A 20,341-nucleotide genomic window follows, 5' to 3' on the forward strand; every position below is an offset into this window, starting at 1 on the left:
CAGGGTTGACGCTCCCTGGACCCTTCTTCTGTAACCCTGGGCCATCACGGTCTCACAAAGGACCCTGTTCTCTTCCTCAGAGCTCAACAGCAGAGCCCAGCATGCCTGACCAAAGACCAGATGCAACCACTTGATCAGCCAGCCCACCGACCTTTGCAGAGCTCAAGGCCTGAGATGCCAGACAGTGAAGAGTAAAGGAAAGAACTTCTCAGGGAGGTGACACTGTGCAGCTGAGCTAATGGCCAAAGCCACATCTCCAGAGAGCTGTTATCAAGGGAACCGTCTCCTTGAATCAAAAGCAGTTCTGCATGAACAATTCCACTCAAACAGAACCAACCCCCCAAATGGTAAAAACCAAGTCAGTTTGTAGATAGTGGATTTCAGAACCCTGACCAAAGCTTGCCTTTGCTTCCTGTGAGTCCCAGGAGTCACTACGCACCAATGAACTCCTTGGTCTATGCTGTTCAATAAAACTGTCTTTTTTATGTTTAATTGAAAAAAATTTTTAAATGGGCCATTTTATTTTAAATCCATTTCTCTGTATGAATGATGATATAACTTATAGCCAAAGATTAATTCATATTCCCATTATTTTATATACCGTGTATTGTTGAGAGCATACCAGGCCTGAGGCATGGTAAGTGTGTAGGTAGACATCTCTGTGTAGTCAGCAAACGACTAAAGCTTCAAAGCAGGTGAAATTAAACTACAGTATTTGCACATTTATATTTCCATATTGGCCCAATAAATAATACCAGACAAAGAATGTAAAAAGTCGTGCGGGCATGGTGGCGCACACCTTTAATCCCAGCACTTGGGAGGCAGAGGCAGGCGGATTTCTGAGTTCGAGGCCAGCCTGGTCTACAGAGTGAGTTCCAAGACAGCCAGGGTTACACAGAGAAACCCTGTCTCGAAAAACAAACAAAAAATGAATGTAAAAAGTCTAAAACACAAAATCAACAATAACACCACCAAATAGCGTTACCTGTATAAGCAAGCTGCTACAGATGAACTTCACATTCAGGAAAGTTAAAACCAGTATTTTCTATTTTTCCGCATGCAAAACAAAGCTTGCAATTCATACCAAACATCTTAGAAAAGGAGATAGAAGAATTTATTACTAATCTTTTTCACATGTAATATGTTAATATATTGGCTTAAACCCACTGCATCCTTTCGTTTATAGTACCCCTATATAAACTAATTTTATCAGCCGAAGTTCTACTAAGTATTTTAAAATTCTTTTTCAATGTGAAAATCTAGGATTTCTCTGAGAATCGTGTATACAGTATATTCTGATCAAGCTTTTCTCCTCCCTCAAGTCAAGATCCTTCCTACCCATCCAACTCCACAGCCTTTCTTTCTCTTTAAAAAAAAAATCAAGAATTATACACATACAAACCCCACAAAAATTGAAACCAAAACGTGCTAGAAAAAAAAAAAACAACAACAACAAAGTGCCCAAATGAAGCAATCGGACACAAAAAGTCTGCAAGAAGTTAGTTGAGTTTGTTCTGTTCTGGCCATCTACTGCTGTGCATGGGGCCTCCCCTGAAGTGTGATTAATATCCCATGAGATTCCACTGGGGAAAATCAGGAGTTGGTTGAAGATAGCTTCTTGCTTGGGGTAGGACTCTGTGTCCACTTCCCCCTCAGTGCTGGGACCCCATCTGGAAACTTCTGTCTTCTTAATAAAGGCCTCGTAATTATTTGATTGAAGAGTTCTTGAGAAGTGAAGTCCTAAGTTCTATCCTAACATCAAGAGGGGGGGGGGAACCACTTTTTAACCTATCTACTCTTCCTCCAGAAGGAAATACCTAACTCCTTCGTCGAAGGTGAGCGAGGCTGTCAAGTATGAGCCACACCTGGCAAGCAGAGTGTGGCAGGAGTTGGCGGTGGGAACACAGACTCAGCCACAGGGCTTGCTGGTCCTTGCTCTCCTGGACCATGTGTGCTAAGCACACCCAGTCAGCCCTGTCCAGACAGCCTTGAGTCATCCAGCCATCAGCTCAGGAGTGCATCTCTGAAGTGATGCCACCAGCCCCAGTTAAAACTTCCAGGGACCATTAGTAGCTCACGGGCAATTCCCCTAGGCTCTTCCCAGGGTCACCAGCCACCACCAGGTGCTTCATTCAGGTGTGGGCTGCATATAAAAGGACTGCCCGCCACTCCAGCTTGCTCTCTCTGCTCCCACATATTCCCGCCAGTCTTTCCTGTTTCTTGTCCTCCTCTGTGTCCCCTCCTCTTCTCTGCCCTCATGGCTCTGCTCCTGTCTGCCTGCCCATCTACTTTGTCTATTCATCTGCTTCTACCCCTTCTTCAGACCCTCACTCCCCTCCCTTTACCTAAATAAACCCCCTTATACCAGATCTGTTGCATGGCATAATTCCTCAGGGAGGCACTTGGGCATGGGCCCGTCAGGTACTCCCTCCCCGCCGCATTATATCTCATAACAGTGACAACTGCAGCCCTTCTGAGATCCTGCCTGCAATGTCTAGAACTTTCTCCAGCAAAGACGAGCGTTTCTGACCTACAAAAACCACCAATAAAAACAAATGAATGTTTTGGAGAAGCCGCTGTGTTTGCAGGGTGGTGTATTACGCTGCATGAGTAAATAACAAACACGTTCCCATGGTAAACCCATGCTTCGTTAACATACACGGTGGGGTAGGAGGCCTGGCCAGTGATCCCTAAACAAGTTAAAAGCAGGAAGCCAGCTGAAGGGCACTCATAAGCAAAAAGGTATTGGGAGAAGAGCGTTCCTGCTCAGGCCTGATGCTTCCAGTCCACATCAGATACAATACACCCAGGCCAGAGGCTGAGCTGAGATAAGGCTCAGATGCAGGGGTCAGGCAGCAGCAAGGCTGGAAGATAATAGACAAGGGAGGCCTGTGAGCTCTGAAGCTCCAGAGGCCCACCCCATGCATACCCAGTGCTCTGCCACTTAGAAAACATAACTCAAAGATGATGATGATAATAATAATAATAATACCCAGAGCTTGAAAAGCCAGTGTAGGGGCCCTTGGATAGAAGGGTGAGAGTGATGTATTGGATACTGAATTGAGGAACAGGGCAGGGAAAGCGGTGATTCCACAGCAGGTCAGGGAAACACACAACAGTGTGAGAACAGACGTCCTGTTTGCCCATTCTGACTCTTTCTAGAAGTGCTTCTCTGCAATTTTGGAATTGTACTAAGTGTTTGTAACTTGTTAAAAATGTTTTCTGGGAAATTCTAACCAATGTCCTTCTTTCACCTTCTGGCAAAAATATTCCATTGACCTTAAATTGCTTTTCTCTCCTGACACTCAACTAAGAGGAAGTAATTCTACATTGTCGCCACTAGGTGGAGAACTCACTCACTGGATGAAAGTACAGAGAGCAAGGTGACCAGCTCTCCCAGCCTGAAGTAGGAGTTCAAGTTCAACCCAAGAGGGCCTTAGGACAGTCCCTTAGAGTCTGCTCTATTTTTAAACTTATACATGTATACATTTGTAAATTTATATATTTTACTATTTTTGTTTTTTTGGAGGTGTGTCTTAATCAGGGTTTTACTGCTGTGAATAGACACCATGACCAAGGCAACTCCTTTAAGGACATTTAATTGGGCTGGCTTACAGGTTCAGAGGTTCAGTCCATTATCAAGGCAGGAACATGGCAGTATCCAGGCAGGCATGGTGCAGGAGATGAGAGTTCTACATCTTCATCTGAAGGCTGCTAGCATAATACTGACTTCCAGGCAGCGAAGAGCCCATATCCACAGTGACAGACACACATACTCCAACAAGGCCACACCTACTCCAACAAAGCCACACCTCCAAATAGTGCCATTTCCTGGGCCAAGCATATACAAACCATCACAAGGTGGGTCTTGCTATGTAATTCAGAGGGTCTTCAATTCCCAACCCTCCTGTCTCAACTTCCTGAGTTCTGTGATTATAGATATGCCTAGTTTTCTCTGAACTGAACACATTCCCTCGGAGACCGAGGCTTGTGAGACTCAGGAGGTGCGCAAACATCACATCCCTGAGAAAGCAGAGAAGTGAAAGGTTCGTTTGGAGATTGGGTCTCCCAGTGCTGGTCAGGCTGAGATCACCCACCTCCAACTCACAGAGATCTGCCTGGCTCTGCCTCCCAAATGCTGAGATCACCCACCCCAGCTTGCTTGCTTGCTTTTCTTTTTTTTTTCTTTTTTTTTTTTTTTTTTTTTTTTTTTTTTTTTTTGTTAGTAGAAATATTTTATTGGTGAGACCCCACCATCTGCACAAAGTGGTCCTGGAATCAAGCTCCTTCCTCCTTGGCAATGCGATCTTTCTTGAGTGGTCCCATAAATGCTTTCTTCTCCTCCATGGTCTGGAAGCAACCATGGCCAAATTTGGAGGTGGTGTCAATGAACTTCAGGTCAATCTTCTCCAGGGCCCGACGTTTGGTCTGAACAAGCAAGGACTTACGCAGAGTAAGTACTCGCTTCTTGGTCCCCACCACACAGCCTTTGAGCATGATGAAGTCATTGGTCACCTCACCATAATGGACAAAGCTACCCAGTGGGTTGATGCTCTTGTCAGACAAGTCATAGTCAGTAGATGCATTGTTCTTGATCAGTTTGCCATCCTTGATGAGGTAGCCTTGACCAATCTTGTAAATCTTCTTGTTAATCTCTGTTCGGTGATGGTAGCCTTTCTGCCCAGTTCGAGCCACAGAAAAGGCGACACGGGCAGGGTGCCAGGCTCCAATACAGGCAACTTTGCGCAAACCTCGATGGGTCTTTCGGGGCAGTTTCTTTGTATGCCAACGACTGGTTACCCCTTTGTACCCTTTGCCTTTTGTCACGCCAATGACATCAATCATCTCATCCTGCCCAAACACCTGGTTCACAGGAACCTGCTGCTCCAGCCTCTCTCGGGCCCAGTCGAGCTTCTCAGCCACAGTGCCTCCATTCACCTGGATCTCCATCAAGTGTGCCTTCTTCTGGCGTAGAGGAAGCAGATGCATCTGAGTGTGGGCAATGATGCGGATGACCTGGCAGTACTTCTTCATGCTGTTGAAGTCCTTCTCCAGCTGCTTCTTGCCTGTGTCATCCTGCCATTTCTTACAGTACTTGGTGAAAGCCTTCTTCTTAGACTTGTGCCAGTTCTTATAGAAGCGCCTTTTACACTCATCGTTGATGTGCTCAGCAAATACAGTCTTGAAGGTCCGGAGGCCTCGTGGGGTCTCAACATATCCCACAATGCCCACAACCACCATTGGGGGAGTTTCCACAATGGTCACAGCCTCCACGACTTCTTTCTTGTTCACCTTAGATCCTGGCCTGTCAACTTCCCGGACGATGTGGGTCATGCCAGCCTTGTAACCCAGAAAGGCTGTGAGGTGAACGGGCTTGGAAGCGTCATCCTTAGGGAAGCTCTTCACTTTCCCACGATGCCTGCTGCTGCGCTTGCGAGGCAGGAAGCCCAAGGACCCATGCCTGGGAGCTGAGAATTTCCTGTGAGACATCTCGCCGCCACACACCACAGATAGAGCGCTTGCTTTTCTTATAAAGGTAACTTTATTTTATTTTATTAACATATATAAGAAATAAATGTAATAAACCAAATACATGAACAAAAAATACAAGAATCACATGATCATCTCAATGGAAGCAAAAAAGAAAAAGAAAAAGAAAAAGTCTTTGATAAGATTCAACCTGCATTCTTAATAAAAGCCCTAGAACAAGAAGGACTGTAGGAAACATATTCCAACATAATAAAGATTATGTATGACAAGCTCATGGCCAATATCATCCTAAATGAATAGAACCATTAATAATCCCCATTAAAATCAGGGATGGGAGAGGACTGCCCACTGTCCCTACTGCTCATCCATAATGTGACTGAAGCATTAGCTGGAGCAGTAAGGCAAGAGAAGGGATACAAATGGGAAAATATTAAGTCAAATTATTTTCAATTAAAGATTATATTCTTATACCCAATGTTCCCAAAATTTGACTAGAAAAATTGTAGAAATTATCAATAATTTCAGCAAAGTGTTATAACACATAATTGACTTACAAAATGTATCAGTCTTAATGGCTATGAGTAACAAGCGTGCTGAGAAAGAGATCATGGACATGCTCCTCTGCCCAGTTTCTCAAATCAAATCAAATATTTAGAATATACATAACAAAAGAGGTTAAAAAAAACCCTACAACGAAAACTTTAAATATGTGAACAAAAAGATTAAGAAATATACTAGAATTTGAAGACCTCCCAAGCGTACAGATTGGTAGAATTAACATTGTGAAAAAAAGACCTTCCTACCAAAACAATTTACTGATTCAATGAAATCACAATCAACATCCTCACCTCATTCTTCACATAAATAGAAAGAAAATCCTCAATTTGATATGGAACAACAAAAGACCCAGAATAGCCAGTTAGTCCTAGATAAGTGTTTGTTTCTATGCATTCTGCTCATTTTAAGTGCTAAGTGCATCTGTCTATGACCCCAACTTTTATACATCTGTTTCTATTGAGTCAATTTTGTTCAATATTAGAACGGCTACTCCAGCCTGTTTCTTAGGACCATTTGCTTGGAAAACTGTTTTCCAACCTTTTACCCTGAGGTAGTGTCTGTCTTTGTCACTGAGGTGTGTTTCCTGTGTGCAGCAAAATGCTGGGTCCTGATTACATAGCCAGTCTGCTAGTCTATGTCTTTTTATTGGGGAATTGAGTCCATTGATGTCAAAAGATATTAAGGAAAAGTGATTGTTACTTCCTGTTATTTTTGTTGTTAGAGGTGGAATTATGTTTGTGTGGCTATTTTCTTTTGGGTTTCTTGAAAGATTACTTTCTTGCTTTTTCTAGGGTGTAGTTTCCCTCCTTGTGTTGGTGTTTTCCATCTATCATCCTTTGTAGGACCAGATTTGTGGGAAGATATTGTGTAAACCACCCCAGCTTTCTAGAAGCAAAAACAACTGGTAGGGAAGGACACTGACTGCTCAGAGAGTCCTAGGACTTGGCTTGGCCGGCAAAGCTAGAAGTGGAGAGTTCCTGAACACAGCCAGCCAGCAAAGTCAAAAGGACGCAGAGCATCGGAGCAGGCCACTGAGGAGTACAGAAGGCATGGCAGGAAGGAAACGTCTCACATGCAGAATGTCTAGGAAACACTTAGACAAGCTTAATTCCAATTCTTCCAACTGAGATAGTCCCCCAAATGGAAAGAGAATGAATTCTGCTGTTCTTCTTAACAAAGCCTGCATTATCCTGATACCACAACCCGATGACTATTTTTTTTTAAAAAGAAAGAAAGAAAAGAAATACTATAGCACCATATTCCCTAGAAAACAAAGATGCAAAATTTCTCGATAAAACATACATGGAAGAATTAGACAGCCTGCTATGGTATCACGTATACACCTGTAATCTCAGTAGTAGGTGGAATGAAGAGTTTGAGGCTAGCCTCGGTTCTATAATAAGACACTATCCAAAAAAAAAAAAAAAAGATACACAGATACACAAACCAGAGATGCAAGGATGGTTTGCGCATACAAATTACAAATCATGACTGAACTCGACACAATAAAGAACAAAGCCATATGTAGATCATCTCAATAGATACAGTGGAAATATTTGATACAGTTCAACATAACTTCATGAGAAAAGCTCTTAATGAATTAGATACCAAAGAATCACACCTCATGATGCCAAAAGCTACTCATGAGAAACAGACCAATGGGGACAAGCTGGGGCATTTGCTCTGAGGACTGAAGGCTGTCTTGTCTCTCTTTTCCTCTTATTTGATGTAGCACAGGAAGTCTGACCAAGGGCATTTAGTCCAGAGGAAGAAAGAAATGGCATCCAAAACAGGAAGAAAGAAGTTACGTTATCCACGTAGATAATATGGCTTTATACCTAGATAATACTAACTATTGCATTTTTAAAGATTTTATAGGGCTGGGGAGATGGCTCAGCAGTTAAGAGCACTGACTGTTCTTCCAAAGGTCCTGAGTTCAAATCCCAGGAACCACATAATGGCTCACAACCATCCATAATGAGATCTGATGTCTCTTCTAGTGAGTCTAAAGACAACTACAATGTACTTACACATAATGATAAATAAATCTTTGGGCCAGAGCGAGCAGAGGTCCTGAGTTCTATACAGCTACATATACTCATATATATAAAATAAATAAATAAATCTTTTTTAAGAAAAAAGATTTTACAACTCACAAATAAACTCAGTCGAGTTCCAGCTAAGCATGGTGGCTCACTCTTTTATTCCCACACTTCAGAGACAGAAACAGACAAATCTCTGTGAGTTAGAGGCCAGCCTGGTCTACATGGAGAGTGCCAGGACAGCACAGCCAGGAATATATAGAAAGACCCTGTCTCAAGAAAAAAATTTTAAAGTATAGTTGTAGATTTTTTTTAAAAAATGAAAGCATACAAAAAAGAGTAACCTGGAGAAGCATGGAAGACCCCTGACCTGGTCCCTGACTTGACCCCTGACCTGACCCCTGACCTGGCACTGCTCAGGACCAACCAAGTATTCTAGAAAGGTGTTTGAAGGAGTTGGTGTGGTTCAAGTAAAGGCTTCTGTATTAGTCAGGGTTCTCTAGAGGAACAAGACAAAAAGGAGGGCTGACTAGACAGACAGACAGACAGACAGACAGCAGACACATGATAAATAGATAGATAGATAGATAGATAGATAGATAGATAGAGAATACATATTATATAAAAGAGAAAAATTAATAAATGAGCTTACTTTGAAACAATAACAACAGTTGACTCACACCTGATAATGCTACATAGTGGACCTTGGAGGAATAGACAAGCAGTAACTGGTCCAACTAGAGAACCATCCCATGGGCAAACACCAATCCCTGACACTATTAATGATACTCTGTTATGCTTGCAGACGGAGTCTAGCATGGCTGTCCTCTGAGAGGCTCCACCAAGCAGCTGACTCAGAAAGATGCAGAGACCCACAGCCGAAAGGTGGATGCGGGAGCTTGGGGACTCTCATGGAAGAGTCGGAGGAAGGACTGAGGGAGCTGAAGGGGATAGGAACTCCACAGGAAGACCAACAGAGTCAACTAACCTGAACCCTTGGGCCTCTCAGAGACTGAACCATCAAACAAAGAACATACACAGGCTGGACCTAGGCCTCACTGCTCATATGTAACAGATGTGCAGCTTGGTCTTTATGTGGGTCCTAAACAACTGGAGTGGGGGCTATCCCAAAAACTGTTGGCTGTCTGTGGAGTATGTTCTTCTAGCAGGGCTACCCTGTCTGGCTTCAGTGGGAGAGAATGTGCCTAGTCTCCCAGAGACTTGATGTACCAAAACTGAGGGATACCCAGGGAAAGCATCCACATTCTCAAAGGAGAAGGGGAAGGGAGGTGGGGGGAGCAATTGTGGGAAGGGGGTGACTGAGAGGGGGGCAGGGATCAGGACGTAAAGTGGATGAAAATAAATGAATGAATGAATGAATGAATGAACGAACGAACGAACGAACGAACAAACAAACAAACAAACAAACAAACAAACCTCTCCTTACCGGAAGTTTGGTGAAGCTGATTCTAACATCAGTGGAGGAATCAGCAACAGCAACAGCCACAGCAGGAGAAATTAACTCAGCATCCAGATCTAAGGCCAAACTAGCAGTGTCTAAGAGCAATCACAGCACCTGAGTTCAGACCCCAGAACCATGACAAAGCAGGGCTCAGCTCCAGCTGTGGGTGGGATGCCCCTCAGGCGTCCTAACTGCCAGCCTAGCTCTGGGTTCAGTAAGAGATCCTGTGTCAAAGCAAACAATGATACAGGGGGGCAGCATCCTTCTCAGGCCTCAGAGTATGTGCACAGGCACTCACACACACACATACACACATGTGTGCATGTACCAGACCCCCCCACACACACACACATTAAAAACTTAATCTTTGATTTTGAATTTCAATAATCTATTTAAACTCCACCCCTCTCTCTGCATGAAGTAATAAGCTTTGGTGAACAAGGACAACGTCTTTGCAAGGGTTTGAAGCAAGTGGCTGCTAGGGCTCCTCTCACACGTTGCTGGCTTTGGTAATATAGACTGCAAATTGCAGCATGTAGCGCTAGTAATATCGTCTTGCTCTGAGTGCCTCCTGGTGGACCATGCAGAAAGTAAAAGCACTATGCTCATTGCCACCAGCTTTAACTGTGGCTGCAAACCCAACGCTCTCACCACCACCCCTCCGGGACTGGCTGGACAAACCGATGCAGTGTTCCCACTGTTCATTTTAGCTGTGAAAAAAAAATCATCAACTTCAAGGCATTTCCCCCTCTGCGTTCCTTGCAAACAGCAATAAGGCAACAGTTCTTTATGTGTGCCCTTTATAGACATATCTTATATAAAGTGAAAAATACCAGTTGTTCAGCTAGGCAAGGTGATACTCACCTAGAATCTCAGCACTTTGAAGGTGGAGGCAGGAGAATCAGAAATTCAAGGTCATCCTTGGCTTTATAACAAGCTCAAGGCCAGTGTGAGCTACCTGAGACCTGGTCTCAGGAAACAAACCCAACAAACTGAAGCTGGGGAGATGGCTCAGCAGGCAAGGGCACATGTTGCTAAGCACAGGACCAAGCACATTTACTCTAGCACGTGGGTTCTGTACCTTACAGCCCCACCTGATCTACATGGACTTCCAGACCAGCCAGGGTTACACAGTGAAACCCTGCCTCAGATAGAAAAAAAAAAAAAAAAAAAAAAAAACAGAGATCAGGAAGGGAGGGAGGGAGGTAAGGAGGGAGGAAGGGAGGGAGGGAAGGGGAGAGCAGGGGAGGGGGGGAACAGCTGAGCACATGTTACTCTTGGAGAGGACCTAGGTTCCAGTGGTCCACACCCACCATAACTCCACCTCCAGGGCACCTGGCACCCCTCTGACCTCAATGGGCCCCTGTACTCACATGTGCACCTGCTGACCACACAATACACAGATACACATAAACAAATCTTTTTAAATGAACAAATAAGTAAATAAATGAAAGCGTGGTTTCATCTACCGGAAGTACAGACTTCGAAGTGCCTGGAATCTGCTAACACACTGATATAACCGTTGGTTACTAATCTCAGAAATTCTCTTAGAAACAGTATCATTCAAAGAAGAGGATTTTTATAATTTCTTTCACATGCTTGTTCCCATGAACTACATGCTACATTTTAACAGCAGCAGGTAGCATGAGATCTTCTCCTAACTCGGAGGTCTTTTTAGATTGGTTTTTTTCAATCAAAGAAGTCTTGGAAGATACAAATAGGTTCTGTTGATATTAACCAATTTCTCAAACTCCTCCCCCACTTTTTTTGAAAGTTTAAGTAATTCAAGATACTTCTCTTGTTTGTGGCTGTGTGCTTCATACTTAGTGTTAAAAAGCCTTTCCAGCCAGGCTTGGTGGTCCACATGCCTTTAATCACAGCATTTGGAAGGCAGAGGCAGAGGCAGAGGCAGAGGCAGGCAGATCTCTGTGAGGACATTCAAGGCTACACAGAAAAACTCTGTCTTTAAAAAAATTTTTTTTAAAAAACCTTACAAACTGGCACTTCACATATCTATCTATCTATCTATCTATCTATCTATCTATCTATCTATCTATCTATCTATCTCTCTATCTATATCCCAAATGCTGTCTCCCCTTTACAGAGTCCCTCCCTCCATCCCCCCTCCCTTTCTCCTCTGAGAGGGTGGGCCCCACCAGTTATCCCCCCACCCTGGCACATCAAGTCTCTGTACACATTCTCTCCCACTGTGGCCAGACAAAGCAGCCCTATGTGCCATGGGCCTCTGCCAAGGGTCCAGATTAGTTGACTCTGCTGGTCTTCCTATTTTTCTTTTTTCTGAGATAAAGTCTTGCTGTGTAGCCCTGGCTGTCCTGGATCCTACCATGTGGACCATACTGGCCTCAAACTTTGAGACAATTCTCCTGTCTCTGCTTCCCAAGTACTGGAGCCATCACCCTTTGGGGCAATTATTTCTTTTCATAATAAAACACCTGGAGAGTGCTTAACTGTTAGAGTTCATAAAAATTCTGGGATTATAAATTAAGGTAAGGAGAGTGGATGTTTGCATACCTTTAACAAAAACATATGTAAGTTTCAATTCCTTGTTTTTAAGGATGAGTGATGAACTCACTATGTAAAGTATAGCCAGGCATGGTGGCCCACACCTTTAATCTTAGCAGAGGCAGAGATTTCTCTGTGAGTTCAAGGCCAGCCTGGAATACAAAGCAAGTTCAAGGATAGCAGGGCTGTTACACAGAGAAATTCTGTCTTGAAAAACAAAACAAGGGCTGGAGAGATGGCTCAGTGTTTAAAAGCACTGACTACTCTTCCAGAGGTCCTGTGTACCCACGTACATGAAATAAATAAATAAATCTTTAAAACAAAACAAAAGAGTATTCTCTTGAGCCTAAAATAATGCCATCTATCATCTTATATAGTTTGCTTATAAATATTTAGTTACACTTAATTGTATATATTGCTATAATAAAGAATTACTCTGCATTAAAAAGGCAACAGTCCATATGCATGATGAAATTGCTGAATATTCAGAATTTAAAAAGACCCTGGCAAAAGAAGTTAAGACCATTGGCTGCTCTTCCAGACTCCCCAAACTCACGTGATGGCTCCCAACCCTCTGTAACTCCAATTCCATGGATCTGATGCCCTCTTCTGAACTATGTGAGCACTGAATGCATGTGGCACACAAACATACACGCAGGCAAAACACTTATATACAGAAAATAAAATAAGCAAATCTGAAAATAAATTTTAAAAAAATATAAAATATATTCCTCTTTTTTGTGACAACATAAAAATGTAAAGCTGTGCCAAGTAGAGAAATAATGGCTTTCTAAAGTATGTTTCCTTTTTGTGTGACAGATACTGTGTTTATTTATTGTAAAGAGGAGCATTTAGTGTTTAGTGCACAGCTATTCTCCTGCCTCTGCCCCCGCCCTGAGTGCTGAGATTAAAGATGTGTGTCACCACTGCCTGGCTTTCAATGCAGTTTTCAATAAAAGAGCTGACAAGCTGGCAGGTAACAGTGATTGCCACCAAACCTAATGACCTGTGCTCCAAGACTAGAGTCTACACAGTGGAAGGAGAGAACTGGCTCCTGCGAGTAGTTCTCTGCCTTTCCCAGCACTCATACAGGCTATGTGCTTGCACAGACATACATATACACACATATACATGCACACATACACATATACATACATACATACATACATGTACATACACACATACATATACACACAATACACACATATACATAAACACATACATACATACACACATACATATACACACATACATACACACATACATATACACACATATACATAAACACATATACATAAGCACATACACATATAAACACATACACACATACATATACACATACATACATATACACACATACACACAAAAAATACACATATACACACAAACACACACGCAAAAACATACACACATACAGACACACACACATAAATATATACACACACATACACACACACAGAGAATAAATGTAAAAAGAAAATAAAGAGGAAAATCAGATGACACAAAACTAGAAAGAAAACCCATGTTCATAGATCCAAAGAATCCATGATGCTAAAGGGCATTGGCTGCTCTTCCAGACTCCCCAAACTCACGTGGTAGCTCCCAACCCTCTGTAACTCCAGTTCCATGGATCTGATGCCCTCTTCTGAACTATGTGGGCACTGAATACATAGATCCAAAGAATCCATGAGGCTAAAGGGCCATACTGCCCAAAGTGACATATAAAACTGATATAATTCCTATCTAAAGATCAATGACTTTCTCCATGGCAATAGAAAAAAAATATTAAAATTCCTACCAGGAGCTGGAGAGATGGCTGGTTAGTTAAGAGCACTTTTTGCTCTTGCAGAGGATTTGGGCTCAGTTCCCAGAACCCACATGGGTTCACAACCATTATAACTCGAGTTCCAGATGATTCAGTGTCTCCTCTGACCACTGCATGTACCAGGCACACATGTGGTACAGCTATACATGCAGGCAAAACACTCCATAAAAATGAAATAAAATTTTTTTAAAAATATTTTTTAATGTACAGAACTACAAAAGAACCAGAATGACCAAAGTGATCCTGAGGAGGAAGAAGAGGAGGGGGTGAGAACAAAAATAAGAATTATCTCTTTGAGTGGGACATAGTGGCACACGCCTGGAATCCCAGCACTTGGTAAGTAGAGGCAGGAGGACCAGGGGTTTGAGATGTTCCTCAACCACATAGGGAGTTTGACGCCAGTTCTCCGTCTGAGCTGGATAAACGGCTGCGAGAGTTCTCGGGAACTGGAGAAAGCCGGAGTTGTGTTGGCAGGAAGCAGCTGTGGTCAGGTGCAGCTTCTTCAAGGCAGCCATGCATTCTGTCAGTGTCCAGCTTAGCGGGACTGCTGTGAGAACAGCCCAAGCCAACCACAAGGGAAGGGCTGAGCCACTGGACTGACGGTGCAGGCAGAGGCAGAGGCAGAGGCAGAGGCAGAGGCAGAGGCAGAGGCAGAGGCAGAGGCAGAGGCAGAGGCAGAGGCAGAGGCAGAGGCAGAGGCAGAGGCAGAGGCAGAGGCAGAGGCAGAGGCAGAGGCAGAGGCAGAGGCAGAGGCAGAGGCAGAGGCAGAGGCAGAGGCAGAGGCAGAGGCAGAGGCAGAGGCAGAGGCAGAGGCAGAGGCAGAGGCAGAGGCAGAGGCAGAGGCAGAGGCAGAGGCAGAGGCAGAGGCAGAGGCAGAGGCAGAGGCAGAGGCAGAGGCAGAGGCAGAGGCAGAGGCAGAGGCAGAGGCAGAGGCAGAGGCAGAGGCAGAGGCAGAGGCAGAGGCAGAGGCAGAGGCAGAGGCAGAGGCAGAGGCAGAGGCAGAGGCAGAGGCAGAGGCAGAGGCAGAGGCAGAGGCAGAGGCAGAGGCAGAGGCAGAGGCAGAGGCAGAGGCAGAGGCAGAGGCAGAGGCAGAGGCAGAGGCAGAGGCAGAGGCAGAGGCAGAGGCAGAGGCAGATCTCTAAATTCAAGGCCAGCTTGATCTACAGAGTAAGATCCAGGCAGCCAGGGCTGCACAGAGAAACCCTGACTCCAAGGGGGGCAGGGTGGGGTGGGGAACAAGGACCTGTCTAACAGCTCTTGGCAGTTTTTATTATTTGTAAATAACATTAAAAGAATATTTACTCTTGCATCTTGTGATGGCTAAACCACAGTTCTAACAGCGTTGAACAGTCCTTGTTTGTAACTCTAACTGCTCAGCCACAGTTTCAGAGCCCCAGGGACAAGGAACCCTCCGATCATCTCAGCACCACAAAGGCCCTGTGCAAACCAGATAAGAGGAGTCCTTAAGGATGCCACGCCCACACAGCAGTGCTGAGCCTCCAAGACAGGTGCTGTGGATGTGGCTTTAGTCACAGTGGAAACTGGAGAGTCCAGGAGAGAATGGGCTCTGGATGACCTATTTTGCCAAGAAAAAAAATACTTATCTATGGCTGTCCATATGGCTCTGGGACCCCAAACCCAGGCCCTTGCACATTAGGCAAGAGTTCTATGGTGAGTTGTACGCTTAACACCAGCCCCCACAGGCATTCTTACTTTATGTTGGGGTTGGAGACATTTTTTTAATTTTCTTCTTCCTATTCTTTTGAACATTTTCCTGTAAGAAAAATAATTTGTGGAGTATTTTTTTTTGTTGTTTTTGCTGCTGCCGTTGCTGTTGCTGCTGCAACTGTTATTGCTAAAAATAAGGAAGTCTTAGGAACCTGAACAGGCCTGGTCAGGAGCACAGCCTGGGCGCTGTAGACCCCCATTCACCCAGGGACTCTGGCCCCACCTTGAGGAAAAACCAGCTACCCTGAAGATGGGCAGATCCGTGAAGATTCCTGATGCCCAAGGCTCTACCATAAAGGGAAGAAACACTCACAGAGGCTGAGGCCAATCAGGGGCAGAGTCCTCACAAGAGTATGAAGGTAGGTTCCAGGCAGGTAGGACTCAGGGGCCAGAGGGGACCCAGCCAGCCCTGGGGAACCAGAGCTCACCCAGTGAGAGTTCTGTATATATGCAGCCCCTATTCTGAGAGCAGAAGTGGACAGATGCTGCAAAGAGAGCATGGGGCTTCAATAGGTCCTGCCACCAGCCTGGTCCAAAGGCCTGTCTGTCTACAGGGGAGGGCAGCAGCTGGCCTGCGAAAGTGGGAGAGGACTGTGTAAGAGAAGGAGGAGGTGCTGTCCACCTCTGCCCTGACCTGGGCCCATATGACTTCTCCATGAAGAGTGCACAGGGATCCAGCAGCAGACCATGTTGGTGGCCTCTGTCCTACTGACACAATATCAGCCTCTGTCCCTGTGCCTTAGATGGTGGCACTGCTGCTCCCTGCCTCAGTTTCCCTCTCCAACTCTACACCCGCCTGAATCTCTCCAGATCAAGGAGCCAGGATACTTTTATTGTGTCTGTTGATCTTGGCCAACACCAGCCGTGACCACAGGGTTGATCAGGGGTCTCTCACTCTCCCCAGTGGTCCATCTTTCCTCCCACAGTCCCAGGAGCCCCAGCTCCTGGACATGTTACTTCAGCCCAGGCTTCACCAGTGGCCCCCGTTCTGTGCCCATGAACTCTGTCATCTGCTAAAAATCCATTGATTTGGTTAATATTCACAACTGTGGGGGTTTTATGATTTGTTTAAAAAAATGCAGATTTGAATTTTAATTGCATAATGATTCTATTTCACCATTAGGTCCGATTTTGATTAATAGCTTGTAATACCAAAACCATTCATTAAACTGAAATGGGAGTGAAAACAGACATCATGCTCAAGTGGAAGAGGCTATAAAAGTAACATGAGATAAATTAGTCTCCTGTCTCCGAGAGGCTCAGCCCTGCAAACCTGCAACTCCGTGAGAAACAGGAAAGAGAGGGGCCCAACAGGTGCAAAAGGCACCATGGAGAGAAAGGAGCCTCCCTCAGCATCTTTAGAGAGAGGGAGGACTATAAATAGACATTCACACCACACCTGGGGAGGTAAAAGCATCAGGACCATCGCCTGAATCTACAAAGGAAAACTCACAGCCAGCCATCACTCTCCTCCTCCTCCTCCTCCGGGAAGTCCTCCCCAACTACTAGCACCAGGCAAGGGACACCTTGATTGGCCCACAGACCCATCACACAAGACCACAGGCTGCTTGAGGTACAGAGGTACCCCTCCCTTAAGGTGGGGTTGGTCTACAGTTCTATGTCCAAGGCCCTAGGACTCTGGGTGCCTCCTGGCCCTGACAGGCCCTCGGGGCTGTCTTTAGGGGATAAGCCAGGCTATTTTCACCATTTCCTTCCTCCTGTCAGGCAGCAGCCACACTGCCAGCTCACACAGCTCACACACACCACCACCACCGCAGCCTTGAACAGGATGGTACCAGCCCACAAAAGGTGTGCCCCAGCCAAGGCCTCACAGGTAAGCAGTCTCCTTATTTTCAGCATGACCTCCTGCCTGGTGTCCACTCCAGCTGAGCTGGCAGAAAGAGAGGGGACACGTCTGTCTCTCCCTGGACGATCTCTGCTAAAAGACAGAAAGTGGGGGATCATTTGCTCTAAGTTGTTAACCAGCAACTTGGCTGAATGAAGATTCAGAAGTCATTCAGTGAACACCCCCAGAAGCCTGCTCTGAGGTGGGTCCTGGTAGGAGAGCAGACAAAGGAAACGGCCCTTAGCCCTAAGCCAGGAGAAAGGGCTGCAAGCCAGGCAGACCCACATGGCCATGAGACACTTTCCTGACTCTGGACTTTGCCATGGACTTCTGGGTGAGCCTAGGCAAGTATTTTCCCTCTCTAAGCTTCCCATTCCCAGTTCTGGGCCTTAGCCTAGACAAGTGGCTTTCAAGACAGGTCTATGAGTTCCCCATCAGTGCTGCTGCCCTGCGAGCCCTAAAGGTTTTTTTGAATCAGGCATCATGGGAGAGTGGACACGGTGCTGAACGCATTCCCTGGCCTGACTCCCAGCCCAGGCAAAGGACTGGGTACAGCCCAGAAAGACATTTCCTGTTCTCTGTGGCCAGGGACGAAGACTGGAGTCCCTTAGCAGTCCCCTGTTTCCCTATCTGAGCAGAGGCTTGGATCTCTGCCAGAGACCAAGAAGGCCCTGCTCCTCTCTACCACTCTTCCTGGGCTGTACCCAACACGCTGCTGAGGCCTGGAGAAAAAGTGTAGACCCTGTCCAGCATAGGTATCCTGGCACAGGCTGACAAGCGTTAATCTCATTGCTCTGCCCACAGCCTGCCTCCTGGATGACTACCTGGGGCCTCCTGTTTCTGCTCTGGCCTGCGACCACAGATACTCAGGCTTGCCCCAGGCCCTGTACCTGCCAGTCCTTGGAAACCATGGGGTTAAAGGTGAACTGTGAGGGGCAAGGCCTCACAGCCCTGCCCGTGATACCAGCGCACACTCGCCAGCTCCTGCTGGCCAACAATAGCCTGCGTTCAGTGCCACCAGGTGCCTTCGACCACTTGCCTCAGCTGTGGGACCTGGATGTGACACACAACCCCTGGCACTGTGACTGCAGCCTCACCTACCTGCGCCTCTGGCTGGAGGACCACATGCCCGAGGCCCTAATGCATGTGTACTGTGCCAGCCCTGACTTGGCCACCAGGCGCCCGCTGGGCCAGCTGACAGGTTATGAGCTGGGCAGCTGTGGCTGGAAGCTGCCACCATCCTGGGCCTATCCAGGGGTGTGGTGGGATGTGTCACTAGTGGCTGTGGCTGTGCTGGGCCTGATTCTGCTGGCTGGTCTATTGAACACATTTACAGAGTCCAGGAACTGAGCCTAGCCCATAAAACCAGGGAGAGCCCAGGTCCCCAGAAGCATCAGCCCCAGTCAGCCCATGCCATCAAAAGCCCACAGGGGGCAGGCTGAGGCCGCCTCATGGGCAAAGACACTTGCTGTCCAGTCTAAAGACCTGGGTTTTATCCCCAGGAGAGACCTAAATCTCACCTCCACAGCCTTGCCGTGCACACACACAAATAAATAAATGTAATTTTAAAAGACAATAAACCCTCTACACAGCCTTTATATGACCTCAAAATAGATATTTTCTTAAGTCTGGCTTCTTCTAGAAACCTGGGTTCATTCTGACTTAACCCAGCACTGAGGCTACTCTCTCCTGGAGGCTTCCCACTCAGTCATACAAATCCTGTAATCTCTGGACATCCTGAGCCAGGCCCTGGGACCAGCTCTCAGGCCTCTGCTGGCAGCCTCCCCACACGGGCCTTCAGCTCCCATCCAGGCTCCGCACAAGTTCACTGGGCAGAGCAGTGAGTGGGGCAGAGTGAACTAGAGATCAGGGGGTGAGGGGCATCTTCATGGCGCTTTTCCCCAATTGGTGTCTGAGCTTCTTTGCAGCATGGGAGGCATGGAGTGGGGGGGGGGGGCTCCCTGCTTCTCCCCTGATCTCTTTCCTCTTCTTCCTCTCTACCTGTTTCTTTGTGCAAAAGAGAAAACAATTCTTCCCAAAATGCTGGCACCAGTCTTGGTCCAAAACAGGGCTCCAAAGCCTTGGTCCCATCCTGCAGTAATTATCAGACTTGTATCCTAGGGATGATCTCTCTCTCTCTCTCTCTCTCTCTCTCTCTCTCTCTCTCTCTCTCTCTCCTCCTTCCCTCTCCCTCTCTCTCTCAGAACTTGTAGAAGTTCCATACTTATCTATGAGCTAAGAACCATGCCAGTCGCGGTGGGCATGTGAGTTAGGTTCCACCAGAAAGCCCAAGCGGGGCAAGTATACAACAGGACCCTGCGTTAGAAATCAGCCGTTCCATGGGCACATGTAACAACAATGAACTCTGGCAGCTACTCCTGGGCCTAAGGCCTGTGTGAAACTCCTCACACATTCTCAGGTATCTTGTCAGCAAGGAGGTGAGAACTGAACCTGGGTACTGTTCCCTTCTTGGTCAGGGAAGCAGAGACGGGGTGTGTGTTCCAATACCCATTCAAGAGGCTGAGGCAGGTTTGTTCCCTGTGAGTACCGGGCTGTCAGGGCTACATAGTGAGACTCTATCTCAGTGAAAGTCTTCTGAGCACATGCAGATCCCAGGAACTTTTAGTCCCTGGCCCCATCACTGGGGGGCTGAGTGGGGGACGACAATCCTCCAGCCCCCAAATTCTACCCCTCCCCCTGGCACTCTCGTGTGCACATATAGGCCTTCACCCTACTAGCCAAGCTGGCTCTATCCACTGAGAGCCTGCCAGCTGCCCTTAGCTTCGTGAGGTAGAAGTCGGGGTTTGATTCCCCAAGGATCCCGGAGACAAGTCTGGAATTTCACCACCTACCAGGTGGTACAGTTT

General features: G+C 46.2%; 2 protein-coding genes and 1 pseudogene across 8 annotated transcripts in view; 2 read left to right on the top strand and 1 right to left on the bottom strand.

The window, feature by feature from the left end:
- The window catches only part of Efcc1 (EF hand and coiled-coil domain containing 1), a 31,839-nt gene extending 30,125 nt beyond the window's left edge, over positions 1-1,714 (top strand). For all 4 annotated transcript variants that reach the window (XM_006506440.4, XM_030255521.1, XM_006506438.3 and 1 more), the window contains one exon: positions 81-1,714. The gene's annotated coding sequence lies outside the window, so the exon portion shown is untranslated. The remainder of the gene's footprint in view (positions 1-80) is intronic.
- A 2,448-nt stretch (positions 1,715-4,162) lies between these two features.
- On the bottom strand, positions 4,163-10,669 carry Gm5879 (annotated as a pseudogene).
- A 4,747-nt stretch (positions 10,670-15,416) lies between these two features.
- Positions 15,417-19,072, top strand: Gp9 (glycoprotein 9 (platelet)). Of its 4 annotated transcripts, XM_006506394.4 has the most exons (5): positions 15,417-15,571; positions 15,767-15,987; positions 16,752-17,201; positions 17,354-17,462; positions 18,279-19,072. In XM_006506394.4, exons 4-5 carry the CDS (start codon positions 17,418-17,420, stop codon positions 18,822-18,824), a joined length of 591 nt encoding a protein of 196 aa, XP_006506457.1. In that variant the 5' UTR covers positions 15,417-15,571; positions 15,767-15,987; positions 16,752-17,201; positions 17,354-17,417; the 3' UTR covers positions 18,825-19,072. The 4 variants fall into 4 exon arrangements, with proteins under 4 accessions (XP_006506457.1, XP_011239712.1, XP_017177171.1 ...); XM_011241410.3 differs by having other exon boundaries at positions 15,417-15,987; XM_017321682.2 differs by lacking the exons at positions 15,417-15,571; positions 15,767-15,987 and having other exon boundaries at positions 16,046-17,201.
- The last annotated feature ends 1,269 nt before the right edge of the window (positions 19,073-20,341 follow it).

This window comes from Mus musculus, chromosome 6 (assembly GCF_000001635.26).
Source record: "Mus musculus strain C57BL/6J chromosome 6, GRCm38.p6 C57BL/6J".
Lineage (NCBI taxonomy): Eukaryota > Metazoa > Chordata > Mammalia > Rodentia > Muridae > Mus > Mus musculus.

Bases quoted from the DNA above. Each gene is read 5' to 3' on its own strand.
- Gp9 (XM_011241410.3), top strand. From the start codon at position 17,418: ATGGTACCAGCCCACAAAAGGTGTGCCCCAGCCAAGGCCTCACAG. The intron at 17,463-18,278 runs GTAAGCAGTCTC...CTCTGCCCACAG, and splicing joins CCCCAGCCAAGGCCTCACAG to CCTGCCTCCTGGATGACTAC.